The sequence below is a fragment of the Myxine glutinosa genome, unplaced genomic scaffold (assembly GCF_964187855.1).
Source record: "Myxine glutinosa unplaced genomic scaffold, kmMyxGlut1.1 SCAFFOLD_107, whole genome shotgun sequence".
Classification (NCBI taxonomy): domain Eukaryota; kingdom Metazoa; phylum Chordata; class Myxini; order Myxiniformes; family Myxinidae; genus Myxine; species Myxine glutinosa.
This window is the reverse complement of record NW_027616358.1, coordinates 560,747-576,800: the sequence shown is the minus strand read 5'-3', so window position 1 is coordinate 576,800 and position 16,054 is coordinate 560,747. Positions and strand designations below refer to the sequence as shown.

At 41.3% G+C, this 16,054-nt stretch overlaps 1 protein-coding gene across 1 annotated transcript in view; it reads right to left on the bottom strand.

The window, feature by feature from the left end:
• Positions 1–5,932: 5,932 nt before the first annotated feature.
• LOC137413552 (gamma-aminobutyric acid receptor subunit pi-like) overlaps positions 5,933–16,054 on the bottom strand; it is a 112,139-nt gene continuing 102,017 nt past the window's right edge. The window contains exons 9-12 of the mRNA XM_078768666.1: positions 14,258–14,438; positions 6,501–6,520; positions 6,179–6,381; positions 5,933–5,960 (exon numbers count right to left, since the gene is read on the bottom strand). Of these exons, the coding sequence (XP_078624792.1) occupies positions 5,933–5,960; positions 6,179–6,381; positions 6,501–6,520; positions 14,258–14,438 (432 nt within the window). The remainder of the gene's footprint in view (positions 5,961–6,178; positions 6,382–6,500; positions 6,521–14,257; positions 14,439–16,054) is intronic.

Genomic DNA, 16,054 nt, shown 5'->3' with positions numbered 1-16,054 from the left:
TGCTTACCTGCCGAGCAATTTGATCAACATGAAGCAATTTACAAGGTGCCTGTGGCAGAAAGATTGGTGAATATTTAAAGTCGTGTCACAAACATAAATCACATTAATTCTCATGTCAAAGGTTTAATGAATGCAGCAAGCTTTAAACATCAACAGAAATAGACGAAATGACATTTAATCAATAAAAAACAACCCCAACTCAAGACAAGATTTATTGTTTTCCTCATCATTCAGGATACAAATAAATAAGTGCGTGCACAAGTTTCTGTCGTGTACATATTTTTTGATAACATACATGCCTGTACAAACGCAAGACCATCGTTGTACCCGAAAACTTTGCAATACCGTTTCAATGAAATACAAAATTGGGTTTCTAGGCTGTCCATGCAAATGACATGCCAAGCTGGAGACACAAGGATGTGGTGAATAGGAAGGAAAATTGTGATGAATATCTGGTGCTGGGTATGGTTTCCAAAGCAGACTCTTTTATAATTGGATATGCAGCAGAAATGACTTAACACTGTCTAGAATTGCATTATTGTTCTTCACCCCTAAAATCAGCATGCGATTCGATTAAAATACTCGTAGTACTGATCATTGCTGTGTATGTTATTAAAAAAATTAATTAAAAATTCATCCATTACTCTTTAGTTGAAGTAGCTCAGGTTGTTAACTCAGATCATTGTTGTAACATCACCAGGTTACTAACACCGTGTTTTACTGGTTTCAAAAGGAAAGAGGAAGAAGAAATGAAGAGTGGGATGAGAATAAGGTTGAAGGAGAAAGAGGTACCCTGTAGTTATAATTGGCAGACAAATTGGAGTTATACATCGTAAAATGATAAAAACATGGTAGGCACTATTCATAAAGTTATTTAGACATAAATAAGAGTGAAAGAAACTTAATTCAGAAAAGAAAAGAAAAATTCCCCAAAAAGTTATATATTTTTATAAAAATGAGAGAAAATACACTTATTACATTCATTTTCGCACGTGCCAGTTTAGTACATACAGTATTATGCAATGATTGTGTAAAAGTAGATTTGTGTTTACGGTTTTAAGGTGTTACACGATGAATTAAAGAAAATGTGATTGCACAAGCCCCGACTGTCTGGGCCATCAGCTGAGTGCCCAATATACAATTTCCAACCGATTAAGGTCAGAACTTCTTTGAATTTCCTGGAGGATCTATAACGAATGCCACAATGCCCAGCCAGCCATTCAAATAGTCACAGTGACAAACCGCCAGCTGTCAGGCCCTTCCCTATAGTAACACTTTGAATGTCAATTGTAAATCGCATGACTTGGAAGCTCAAGCAATAATATACAAACAGATTAAGGAAAATAATAAGGTAATAAAAATGACAAAGATCTAAATTTTTTAGATATAAAGCTGAGTTTGTCTGTGGGTCAGAAGCAACGCCTATTCTACAGGCCACGCCTTCTCTCCTCGCCCCCAACGTCACAAGCACGGAGCACCGCCTTTTAGCAAAGCCACGCCTTTCTTCAATGGCCCAGAAACCCAACCGCCAGTCGCAACACAAAGCCACAGCATATTTTCGGACATCAAACGCAGTTACTTTTGTCTGCTGGACACAGTGACATGTCGCTTATAACTTGATTATTGTTCACCAGAATTTATGAGGCATTGCAATGACTGTTACAAGTAAAATTTGCTTCGGTGCGAGGTATGTAAAAAGGACGTCGCTGTACATGACGTCATCACGCAGCGACGTCTTCTTTTACATACCACGCGTGGACGCAGACATGGCAATTTTATGTGATGTGTGTCGCTGTCGCCTAACGTGTAAAATCATTATATATATATCCCTGGTGCTGGGCTAGCGGCTAGGGTGCCGGCTTAGGATCCAAGGATCCTGGGTTCGAATCCCGGTCGATCGCTGAATTAACGCCAAGGGGGTTGACTCAGCCTGTCATCCTTCCGAGGTCGGCTAATTGAGTACCAGTTCACTGGTAATTCCCTGTTTGTCGTTAAAGGCGGCAAAAAGGGTTGGCGTCAGGAAGGGCATCCGGCCGTAAAACATTGCTTCAAATAGGGGACCGAAAAACAACAACAACCACGGTTCCCGAAAAAGGCCAACCCCCCGCTTTGCGGGGAAAAATGGCCTCTAAAGGTGGTTATATATATATATATATATATACGTACTGTCGAGTAAATTGTGTATGACGTCATTAACGTTTGCGTGATGGCACGTCAGGCCTACATACTCATACTGAATGTTGAGGTTAAATCAAAAAGTGAGACTCCACAAGAAAGGCAAACTCGCCTTGACAGCAAACGAAGGAAACAAGCTGCTCACCATCAAGCCGAGACTGAGCAAGCACGGCAATTTCAAACAAGAGAGTAACTCAGCTACGATCAAACAACAGATCATGCTTCTCACCCAACAAGACGGCTGAGTGCCAAGAAATTGAAAGAGCAAGCACCTGAAATGTGCTATTTTGTTGGCAAAGTAAAACTTGAACAAGAATTAATGAACCAGAACCTCCAGAATTAATGATGAATTTGATTATTGGAAGCACCTCTGAGGCAAAGAACTTTGAACAGTACATTCAAAAGTACAACAGCTGCTTCGAAATAACTTATTTTGGGACCACCCAAGAAGTGAGGATGCCTGGCTCCAGGCCCACATTCAAAGTTCAGGGCCAGGTCTACCATGGAATCTGTTCCCTTCAGCCTCTCTAAAACGAATCTCCAAAATTCCTACAAGTATACTTTCTTGGAGAAACTGACAAACAGGCTCAGCAACGATGCCGCAAAATACCTGGACTGAAAATTGAAATTGTCATTGCTCTGCAAGAAATGTTGAATGACTTAAACAATTACGTGCACAGCTTTAAGTATGCCATGGAGCGTTTTGGTGCCATGGAGTGTCTTGAGTGTCATGGAGCATCTTGAGTGTCATGGAGCATCTTGAGTGTCATGGAGCGTCTTGAGTGCCATGGAGCGTCTTGAGTGTCATGGAGCATCTTGAGTGTCATGGAGCGTCTTGAGTGTCATGGAGCGTCTTGAGTGCCATGGAGCGTCTTGAGTGCCATGGAGCGTCTTGAGTGCCATGGAGCGTCTTGAGTGCCATGGAGCGTCTTGAGTGCCATGGAGCGTCTTGAGTGCCATGGAGCGTCTTGAGTGCCATGGAGCGTCTTGAGTGCCATGGAGCGTCTTGAGTGCCATGGAGCGTCTTGAGTGCCATGGAGCGTCTTGAGTGCCATGGAGCGTCTTGAGTGTCATGGAGCGTCTTGAGTGTCATGGAGAATCTTGAGTGTGATGGAGCATCTTGAGTGTCATGGATCGTCTTGAGTGCCATGGAGCGTCTTGAGTGCCATGTAGCGTCTTGAGTGCCATGGAGCGTCTTGAGTGCCATGGAGCATCTTGAGTGCCATGGAGCGTCTTGAATGTAATGGAGCATCTTGAGTGTGATGGAGCATCTTGAGTGTCATGGATCGTCTTGAGTGTCATGGAGCGTCTTGAGTGTCATGTAGCGTCTTGAGTGTCATGGAGCGTCTTGAGTGCCATGGAGCGTCTTGAGTGCCATGGAGCTTCTTGAGTGCCATGGAGCGTCTTGAGTGTCATGGAGTGTCTTGAGTGTGATGGAGCATCTTGAGTGTGATGGAGCATCTTGAGTGCCATGGAGCATCTTGAATGCCATGGAGCATCTTGAATGCCATGGAGCTTCTTGAGTGTCATGGAGCATCTTGAATGCCATGGAGCATCTTGAGTGTCATGGAGCATCTTGAGTATCATGGAGCATCTTGAGTGTCATGGAGCATCTTGAGTGCCATGGAGCATCTTGAGTGTCATGGAGCATCTTGAGTATCATGGAGCATCTTGAGTGCCATAGAGCATCTTGAGTGTCATGGAGCGTCTTGAGTGCCATGGAGCGTCTTGATTCACCAGATCGCAAAATTGTCATCAGGGCCGACAAGACACCAGTTGGTCACGATGAACGAAGATTAAACACCACAACCACAAATGAAGTGGCAACCATTATAGCAACCAAATGAAGTGGCAATATAGTGCTACAGCAACGTGACAAGCAAATCAAGAGGATTGCTTATACTCATCGAAGCTATGATGCTCTGCAGTATCTACTGATCTTCTGCCAATGAGCAGATGGGTACAACTTTCAGATTCAGCACCAGCACCATAACCCTTCCACTGGACAGTCAACCCATTCAAAGAAAGAAAGTGCCTCTGATTTCTATGCTTACTGCATGATGGTGCGATCAAATGATTTAAACTACCTTCTGCGATGCAGAGATGTATATTATCAGTTTGTCATTGGCATGTACGTTAAGATTGAAAGTGAGAAACTGCTCCTCATTTGGCGTAATGATGAACTTATGCAAGGTCAAACAGCACAACATTGGCATGACCTGCTTGCAAGAGCGTTCCATCAGAAACATAGCAAACTAATGCATCTCCTCAAAAACGACACAATCTTCGTGACGTGCAGTAGTGCTATCTCCACAATTGAGTGGCAAAAGAGAGGCCTGTCCCATTCACACAACCTCATCTGACTGACGGACAACACGAAAGCATCCGCATAGACCTCCTTGACCCATAAATTGACTCTGACCTATTTCCCAATGTCAAGTCACATGATTCAAGGACCATGCAGTCATCTAAACCAATCATCTCCATGCATGAAAGGTAATACTTGCACCAATAACTTCCCTAATAACTTCATTCAGGAAATGCAAACCGGAGTTGATGGCTATCCTGCCGACAGATGACAAAATCCAGAAGATGGCGGCACACAACTAGGCTCAACATTTGTGGAGGCCAAGACATCAAAGTGGACAATCACTGGGTGGTCCCATTCAGTCCCCCCCACCCCCACCCCCCCATCAATAATTTTCAAGGCACACTTGAATGTGGAATATTGCAATTCCCTCAAATCAATCAAATATATCTGAAAATATGTCCACAAAGACCGCAATATTGCCATATTTGGCCTGGATGACGATAGAGCAGCAACGGATGAAGTGGGAAGATATCAGATGGGTCGACATATAAGCAGTAATGAAGCAGTCTGGAGGATTTTGATCTTGAGCATTCATGAGCACCATCCTGATCCTGCAGAGGAAAAACCTGCAGATCATCTTGAGAACAGACAGAATTTCTACTTTACAGAGGAAAATGTCAAACAGAGAGTGGAGACACCACCACAAACCATACTTACAGCATTCTTTATGCTTTCCCAAGAAGAAGATTTTGCAAAAACTCTGCTATACTGCCAAGTCCCCACATAGTATACATGGAACACATCTTAAAAGTCATGGCAAAATAGGAGGCAGGAAAAGGAAGTTGACAGTCATCCAGAAATGCAAACAAAGTGATGCCATTGGAAGGGTGTATACAGTCCACCCTAACAATTATGAGAGCTTCCACTTATGCCTGCTCTTTCACACTATAAAAGGGCCAACCAATAATTTTCAAGATCTCCGGAACTTAGAAGGGAAGGTCTGTGAGACTTACCACAACGCTTGCCATCTTCATGCCCTATTGGAAGAAAATGGACATTCAGAAGCTGCTGCGACAAAAATTGCCTGTCCAACTGCAACAACTTTTTGCGATTATGTTTCAGACATGTGGCCTATCAAGTCCCATGCACCTTTGGGAAAAACATAGAGTATGGCAAAAGACATTTTGTTGAAAGTGCAGAGGCAGAATCCACAACAAGACATCATCTACGATGATGCCATCTTCAACGAGGCCGTCATTAGGTTGGAGGATCAAGTTGTTGCACTGGGGGTAACAGATTTGTCACAGTTTGGACTTCCTATGCCAGACCGGAATGCAGAAAATGGCCTTGCTCAAGTGCTGCTTCAAGAAACAAATTACAATGTCAAAGAACTAATGGCCTGAACACGAAAGGGTCTTCCTCCAATGGGGGACAAATCCATGTCCTCTAATATAAACACCACTGGATGGTGCTCCTATGGACGAGAGAGTCATTGCATTGGTGCTCATTTGTTGGCAGCGAGTGCCCCAGCGAGCATTGGTGCTCCTATGGGTGGCAGCGAGTGCCCCGGAAGCATTGACGGAAAGAGTGGCAATCACATGTGTGGGAAAATTGCATGCTCAGTCAGAGTCGCCCAGATAGCTCAGATGGCAGAGCACTGGTTTGGTCTCCTGGGAGCGCCAGCGGTGGGACTTCGTGGGACTGTCCACTGCAGAATCCTGCACGGCGTCGATGTTGGCTTGGCTCTTGGTTACTGATGCTGTCCTGCCACTGTAGCCCTTGCTCTGGTTGTGCACTGTACCCTTGTGATCAAAATGTTTCACAATACGTTGAATGGCACAATTTGTGGGTCCATCACGTGTTCTGAGGTCGTATTCCTGCACACCACGCAGAACCTGCAGCGGGTGTCTACATATGATTTAGTCTCATACCGCAGAGCCACCACTTTTGTCGTCTGCTCCATTGTCGATGGCATAGTTGAGCTACGGAGCTAGAAATCCTATAGAACAAATACCACAATAACATCACCAAACCCTGAAAAGGAAAATGTATAGGTCAAAAAACAAAGAAATGTCAGAAAGTCAAAGTTGTATCAATCTTACAGAATGTGAACAGCAACGATGATCTGTATTTTATATATCTATATATATCTATATATATATATATATCTATATATATCTATATATATATATATCTATATATATATATATCTATATATATATATATATATATATATATATATATATAGATATATATAGATATATAAATGTATATATATATATATAATATATATATGTATATATATATATAATTAATAGAATATATATAATTATTTAACCAAAGCAGCACACTAACCCGATGACATGACACTGACGTCATGTGCATCAATGCCATAAATATATATATATATATATATATGTATATATATATATATATATATATATATATATATATATATATATATATATATATATATATATATATATATATATATATATATATATATATATATATATATATATATATATATATATATATATATATATATATATAATATATAAGCCTGGTGTTGGCTTAGCAGTTAGGGTGCCGGCTTGGGATCCTAGGATCCTGGGTTTGAATCCCGATTGATTGCTGAATTAACGTCATGGGGGTTGACTCAGCCTGTCATCCTTCCGAGGTCGGCAAATATGAGTACCAGCTTGCTGGGATGAATGATCACGGTGTGTACCCCGATTTAGAATAGGTACACCGTATCCCGGCGCATCGTAGGAGGCGACTAAGGGTTGGCGCCAGCAAGGGCATCCGGCCATAAAAACATTGCCTCAAACAGGGAACCATGGTTGTCATGGGGCCCGCAAGGCTAACCCCCACTCTAGTGGGGAAAATCGCCTTAAAACGATCATTCATACATATATATATATATATATATATATATATATATATATATATATATATACAGTCATGTGAAAAAGTAAGTACACCCCAGGTAAAGTTTTGACTTTTTCATACATACAGCTATTTGGTCTTCATTTCAACAATATTGATAGATAAAGGTGATATAATATAACAAATATCATGAAACATTTACATTTTGTAGTCAATTGTATAATTTAAATAAACATAAATGCAAATTTCGCATGTGGAAAAAGTAAGTACACCCCAACATTTATCACGACTTCAAATACCTAAAATTAGAATCAGGTGCACCAGCTCAGGTGCAAATGATTAGAACATCGTTAGAAAGGATCTTGGAGGAACCTGTCTTATTTAAACCTCAGACATTTCGTTTGGGTTGCTCTTTGTTGTTGAAGTGTGCGGCGTCTTCACCATGATGTCACCATGCCGCGTCACCATGCCTCGATCAAAAGAGCTCTCTGAGGCCTTCAGAAAGAAGGTTATAGATGCCTACGAGTCTGGGAAGGGTTTTATAAAGATCTCCAAACAATTTGAAATCAATCATTCGACTGTCCGGAAGATCATCTACAGGTGGAGAAAATTCCAAACTGCCAACTTGTTCAGGCCAGGCCGCCCCAGCAAGTTCAGCCCGAGAGCAGACCGCAAGATGCTGAAATAAGTCTCTAAGAACCCCAAAATGTCATCACTGGACCTACTGGTAGTCCTTGCCACTGCTGATGTCAAAGTGCATGGGTCTGGACAGATGAGTCAAAGGTAGAGCTATTTGGCCACAGTACCAGAAGACATGTTTGGCGAAAACCAAACACAGCATTTGACCACAAGAACCTGATACCAACTGAAAAGCATGGTGGTGGAAATATTATGGTTTGGGTCAGCTTTGCTGCATCAAGGCCTGGGCAGCTCACCATCATAGAATCCACTATGAATTCTTCATTGTACCAGAGGGTGCTTGAGGATAATGTGAGGCCATCTGTCGGAAGTTGCAGCTCAACCGAAGGTGGACCTTGCAACATGAAAATGACCCTAAACACACCAGTAAATCCACCAAGGAATGGCTGAAAAGAAAGAAATGGAGGGGTTCGGGAATGGCCAAGTCAAAGCCCGGATCTAAATCCCATCGAGATGTTGTGGGGGGATTTGAAACGAGCTGTGCATGCAAGAAACCCCTCAAACATCGCACAGCTGAAATAATTCTGCATGGAGGAGGAGGCAAAAATTTCTCCCAGTCGATATCAGAGACTGGTAGACAGTTATAAGAAACGCCTACTTGAGGTTGTTTCTGCCAAAGGGGGCAATACCACCTATTAGAGCCAAGGGTGTATTTACTTTTTCCACATGCGAAATTTGCATTTATGTTTATTTAAATTATACAATGGACTACAAAATGTAAATGTTTCATGCTATTTGTTTTATAATATCACCTTTATCTTTCAATATTGTTGAAATGAAGATCAAATAGCTGTATGTTGAAATATGTTGAAAAAGTCAAAACTTTACATGGGGTGTACTTACTTTTTCACGTGACTGTGTGTGTGTATATATATATATATATATATATATATATATATATATATATATATATATATATTGGTTATATATATATATATTGGTTATATATATATATATTGGTTATATATATATATATTGGTTATATATATATATATTGGTTATATATATATATATTGGTTATATATATATATATTGGTTATATATATATATATATATATATATATATATATATATATATATATATATATATATATATATATATATATATATATATATATATATATATTAGGGTGGTGCTCAAAATAATTATTTTAAAATATTTACTGGGACATGGCTTTATGTTGTTCCTTTTGTTCCAAAATGAAAAGACACCAAATATGAAAGCAATCTGATTTTATTTAGGGGTGCCACATCAGCCTTCAAACTAAAGGTGTCTACAAAACTTTTCTATATATGGATCGAAAGCAAAACCAGAAGTTTGTTTTATGAAAATCCACCCTCCACTCACTTTCTTTGTATTCTAGCAAACACAAGTTACAATAGCTGCACAAATAGCACTATATTGCTATGAAAACTCAAATTCAATGATAACAATCCAAATGTTCAGTTCATAAAATGAAGAGACACCATATCACATAATATTTAAAAACCCAAATATAATGAGAAATGTAACTCCTATTTCTGGGCCTGTTTCACCACTGTTGCCTTCTTGGCATCGGGGTACATCTTCCTGTGAGCAGCAATAACTTGGAGCAGAGCTTGCTTTTGCTCTTCATCCTTTGTAAGGAGCTTATTGTAGTCTTGTATCAATGCGACACCCCTTTCTGCCCTGTCGTTCACCACGACGAAGCCACTGGCGGCTTTCTTTGCTTCCTGAAAGCTGGTTTCTTGCTCCCATGAACCAGGATCCTTATCCATCCAATCAGTTGGGGTCCCTAGGATGCTGAAGAAATGCTTGGTGTGTTTTGTTATGAGGCCAGCGATTGACAGGGCGGTTCCTCGTTTGATAGCTGGTCTCTTTGGAGAGGGGTTTTCACCGTCATTTTTCAATGCTTCAATCATATTGATCTTGCTTTCTTTGTCAATTCTGGTGTCAAAGAATGCAAATGCCACTAGTACTGGGCTCATGTACCACATGTGGCGGCCAAGTGCCTTCAAGGCTGCCTGAGCCATCTTCTGATTGATTTGTTCAAACTTTTCCAACTTCTTGAAGAGGTTAATGTCATTCAGGGGAGCCTCAATAGCTTGTGGAGCCCGAAATCAAGCCTGTACATACACAAGGCAGACAAAAATGTTGAAGGCTCGGAGTTCTCTCGCCTCTCGAAGTGTCAAGTGGAACTCTGACCGAAACATGAACACCTGTAGTGAATATAGTGCTTTTGCCATCCATCTGGCTCTGTGCATTGCTCCTGGAGCCATGATCCGGATTCCACGAGGTGGGATTCCTCCCATGTAGATGACAGTCAGTTCTAGGAGTACACGATAATCAGCTCGTGGCTGCTGATCTTTCAAACACACAAGAACGTTTTTGCTTCCAACACAGTGTCTACAGATCCCATTGAAGCCTTCCTCTCTGAGAATTGATCGTGAAGAAACTTCCTGTCCTCGGGGTTGGTGATTATGGCCTCCGAATCTGCATGCCTAAGATCAAACGTCTTCTCCAAGGAGGCCTTGAAGGATGCTTCCTTTTTCTCTTGGGTCGCACCACCCCGCTTTGCACCTTTTTGGAGGCTCCTCCATTCTTCATATAGCCTCTCCAAACGATGGATGCAGTGCTGCTTCGTCGTTGTAGGGAGGTGAGCTTTTTCCCAGAACTTCACAACCTCTTCAATGGTGAGGGTTGCACTCTCCCGGGCAGTGCGATTCTCCTTCTTCAGGTGATGGAAAAACAGGACAAGAGATTGATGCACAGTCGGGAGCTTGGCACCTTTGATGGCATCTCCAGAAGTGGACCCAATGAGATACACATTATCCTGAGCCCGAGTTTTCAATGAAACACTGGTACTAGCACATGCCATATCTGCAAAATAAGCAAGAATGTGGGTAAAATCCTGTTAATTCTTACTCCACAGGGTCACTCTCTACAAAAGAGCCACAGTCAATAAGTTAGGCCTACATATTACACACTAAAAAAGCGTACCCCTGACCCCGGGAACCTGTACAAAACATGCATGAAAATTGCCCAGATAGTGATCATAGGAAGTCTCAAAACTGTATGTATAATATATTGTATATATATAATGTATAATGTGTATTTATGTATATTTATTATTTAATGTATATTTACTATATATTTATTTTTAATATTATATTTAATGTATATATATAATTATGTATTTATTTTGTGTATATACAGCCCAAAAAATGGGAATTCCTATTTTTGCATGGGGGAAAATTCATCACTGATGTGGCACCCCTAAATATTATTGGATTCCATTCAAATTTGGTGTGGTTTCCTTTGACACCAAAAGGAACATAAATAGACCATGTCCCGGAGAAAATCTGCATTTTGATTTTTTGAAGCCCACCCTAATATATATATATATATATATATATTTTTTTTGGTTATATATATATACAGTGAAACCTTGACTTACGAGTGCACCAACTTACGAGTTTTCCGAGATACGAGCCGTCGCTCGGGCGGTGTTTTGCTTTGTGATGCGAGCCGAGATCTGAGTTACGAGCTTACGCCACCCACCACTAGGTGGCCCAACGAGCGTTCAGGTCACGTGGTTATCTTGCCGTGCAAGCATCTCTGCCTTATATCGCTGCTGCTTTGTTTTCGCATGTTGGTTATTTTGGAAAATTTCTTAGTTTTAACCATGGGTCCTAAGAAATTTAGTGCCAAGGGCAGTTCTGAGAAGAAGAAGAGGATGATGTGCTTGGATATAAAACACGCAATCGTCGAAAAACATGAGCGAGGTGTGCGTGTTTTCGACTTGGCGAGGCAGTACGATCGTAGCAGTACGATCGAAACATTTTGAAAGGGAGGAAGAAACAAACCTCGTTGGACAGGTTTTTATTGAAACGCCCTGCAAGTGAAAGCGAGGAAAGTGTGGCGAAAAAGGCAAAAGTCATCTCCTCCACCTCCGCCAGCATCTTTGTCTGATCTTCAAGGTAAATACACTTAATAAAACCAGTTTATTTCTTTACATTGTGGCGGACACGGAAGCTCACTGGCGTGGTGACATCATTCCGCGCACCAAGTGGGTGGCGGCCACGCCGAGGGGTAGGCGTGGCCTCAGGATATACACCGGGTGCGCAGCCCGGAGCGCGCCAGTGTTACAGTGAGCTCTTGAATAAAGACTCTTACAAATTACCGCGTTGTCCGCTTCCTCCTTGTTTACAAGCAGCGCGCGTAACGCCGCTTATTATGTACAGTATATACGAGGTCGTGCTTGTTTATACATTATTTGTTATTTATAAAGTACATTTTTCTTATTTAAAAACACGTAACAAAAAAAATTGGTGTGGTTATTTGGGGGCTGGAACGGATTAATAGCATTTCAATGCATTTTAATGGGGAAATTTAATTTGAGAAACGAGCAAATTGAGTTACGAGCTCGGTCACAGAACGAATTAAACTCGTAAGTCAAGGTTTCACTGTATATATATATATATATATATATATATATATATATATATATATATATATATATATATATATATATATATATATATAATCGGGAGGTTAAATCAGACGCGGACATAGCTTCAGGACGTCGATCTTTAATTTGACAAGCTTTCGACCAACAAAGGTCTTCTTCTGAGTCGGCCCTAAGTTCAACGGAAGACTTGGGGCCGACTCAGAAGAAGACCTTTGTTGGTCGAAAGCTTGTCAAATTAAAGATCGAAGTCCTGAAGCTACGTCCGCGTCTGATTTAACCTCCCGATTATTTATTCAATGCAAATGAGACGCCCTGCTCGTACTGTGGAGTTTCTACTATTTCTCACAGTTATATATACTAGGGCATTGCCCGTACTATATCTATATCTAAAATTATATCCCCCCCCTCTATTTACATGAAATGGTTTGGTCCAAAGCGAACGGCTTGCGAGTACGGTGACAATCCCCCCCCTCTATTTACATGCAATGGTTTGGTCCAAAGCGAACGGCTTCCGGAGTTTGGTAAAGAAATCGCCATCGCGTGCACAAACGCGCAGGAAAGCGAATGAATCGCAAATTCGGTTTTATTAGTTTTAAAACATAGTTTAACGCCAACATAGTTTGCAAACGTGAAATAAATGAATACGCTCTCAAATGTGCCATCCGAGGCAGAGTGTGTCCTCCACGTTCGGCACACGCGATCGTTCGCTGCTCTCTGATTGGTTGAATCGTTTTTTGGACATAGCTCGGTAAGTAATTGTCCGATTAATATGAAACCTTGAAAAGGCACATCCTCGGGTCCCCAGCAATATACCTGGCAAGTTAAAAGTATATCGGACCCGTGGTTGTCGAGAAACAGCGGTCACAGACAAACAGACGTACAGACGTACAGAGATTACTGGAATTATAGATAGATATAGTATATGCACAGATCATCATTGCAGTTCACATTCTGCAAGTGGAGACTCATGATCAGAATCTTATTTCATGGGCTGCATCACATCTTCCCCACCTTCCCTTGTTGCAGCAACTGAGTCAAGATGATGCTCTGTCGTGATTTAGATGTTATTTGTAGATCATCTCACAAATTGGCAGAAATTTTCTGTTGGATAAACCATCCTATAGAATCCCATTCGTCATTCACCTACCAGGTCAAAAGACTGTTTTTGCATTCACTTGATGTTCATTTTGCTCAGGTGTTTCTCTTTCATTGACAAAACAAATCGTCTTTGGATGTAAACAGGTACCTTCTTGCTTCGTCATTACCTTCGTCAAACAGGTACCTTCGTCTTGTTGCGAGTAAATGTGTAACTTCCTCACGCTACCTCCTCGGAACAGTTGTGCAGCCTCCAGTGTTCCTCCCACACCATAAAATGTACAATCACTTCATTTTATCAACGATAGATAACTATAATCTAGTACTTAAAATATCATGCAACCTTTTTAAGTGAAAAAGAACATCATAGAACATTGTTCTTCAATAATATGTTAAAGTGCCTTATAAGTAGTAGCTTAGATATACGCCTCCATGGCATCATTCCTCGTCAGTGGCTCGCAATCCATTCAACCTCAATGTGAGTAAACCATCACACAGCTTTGAATTTTCTTTTCTATTGCTTTGACCATGGCAAGTATTCACAAATACAGATAGTAGGCCAATAGCAGGAAATTTATGGCAATGAAGGACAGGGGGAAAGCCAAGCGGGAGTAGTTGTCAATATGGTGGGGGTTACGGATGAATCCACAGGCCAGCTTTGTAATGTGCGTCGATCCTGGGATGCGAGTGCCAGCCAGCTCTTTGTTCTTGGGATTTGCAGTTGAGTGTTCATTTTTGAGGCCACTGCTTGGATTGCTGGACTCGGCCTGTGCACTTGGTGGAGCTCCAGAGGTTTCATCGCTCTCCTTCTGCAATTCCTGATGAAGGCATGAAGGCCCATACACGATACACAACCAGACAGATATGTTGGTATGAGACAAAATTTTGAATCATTTAAAATTTAAATCTTTTTTTTGAATCATTAAACCAGGAGTACCTTTGGCTGTGACTTCTCCTCCACTACCCCCTCTTGTTCATCTATGTGTGTTACCGTCCTCCTAACAGTGATGACTCCATCTCAATCTCTCTGAGACAAAATGGAAAAAACTTTTATCAACTCATCCCAACTCTCTCTTCATATGTGGAGATTGCAATTGTCACCACGCAATTTGGCTGGGTGGTGGTACCTCTCTCACCAGCCTTGGCACTTCAAGAAATAACTTCTGTGACTCCATGGGACTGTCTCAATCTGTGAACCTCCCTACCCAGATTTCTCCACATGGCAAATTCTCCCTTCTGGACTTGGTGTGACTAACTTTCTAGCAAATGTCTACTGCTCTTCCTCTGCTCCAATAAGTTCATCTCATCATGTGCTTGTGAGAGTCAGCAACTCTCTGGCTATTCTCAGAGAGCTGCCACAATGCCGATGAGTTTGGCATTTCACTCAAAGCAGATTGGCAGGGACTGCAAGCAGCCATAGTGCGTTCCAAAAAGTCTGCAACAAGTGTGTGTGTTCATACTCAAGAAAGCCAGAAAACAACACCTGTCCGTTTCATTCCTTACCCGTTTGCGATATCGTTGCGTTTGCGTTTGCGATATCGTATTGCATGCGATATCTTCCTTACCCGTTTGAGTGTTCGTCCAACCTCAATAATTAACTTGCAAACATGTCTCCCTCCTCTAAAACCTGGTGGTGTCTGTCTCTAGTGTATGTTCCCCTTCTATCGCTTCCCTCTCTTCAAACGGCACCACAGCCGACTCTGCTCATGAGAAGATTGAATGCCTCAATTCTGTGTTTGCTTTAAAATATTATGTCCTCAACACCTCACTCTCGTTACCCATCTTCCCCCGTCATACACCTCACCTTCTGGACTCTGTGACTTTTACACTTGAGAAGGTGGAGAAGGTTCTTTCAATCCTCAATTCTGACTCTGCAACTAATTAATTAAGTGCACAGGTATTTCTGACTTCTTTGGTAGAGCTCTCACCAAGCGGTGAGACTCCAGCAAGCACTGAAGCACTCCAGCAAGCACTCCAACGAAATTGGTGATAAGGAACGGCTGGCTTGGCAAGCGATAGCAAGCTGATTGATTCTGGTTGAAAATGGCCGAGGGATTTTAAAAAAAAACAGATCGCAGGTACAGCAGAGTGACACTCCTATCCCATGGAAGTATGAATGAAGTTAAAAATTATTATCAAGTTAAATAAAAAAACTAACCCAAGAAGGAAAATGACAGCCTCACTTAAATAAATGAAAATATACATTTAGAGAGCGATGAAACCTCTGGAGCTCCACTTAGTTATACAAATCGCTAGATATGGTAAATGTCAGATTTCACTCCAGAATTGGAGATTTATTTAGTCTACAGCATCCAATCTTCATATCCGAATCCAGATTTTGATGATATGCTTCAATTATGTAATGATAAATAATCAATCATGTTTCCAAGGAAAGCACGTTTGAGTAGGCTGAAACAAAATGGCGGCTTAATAA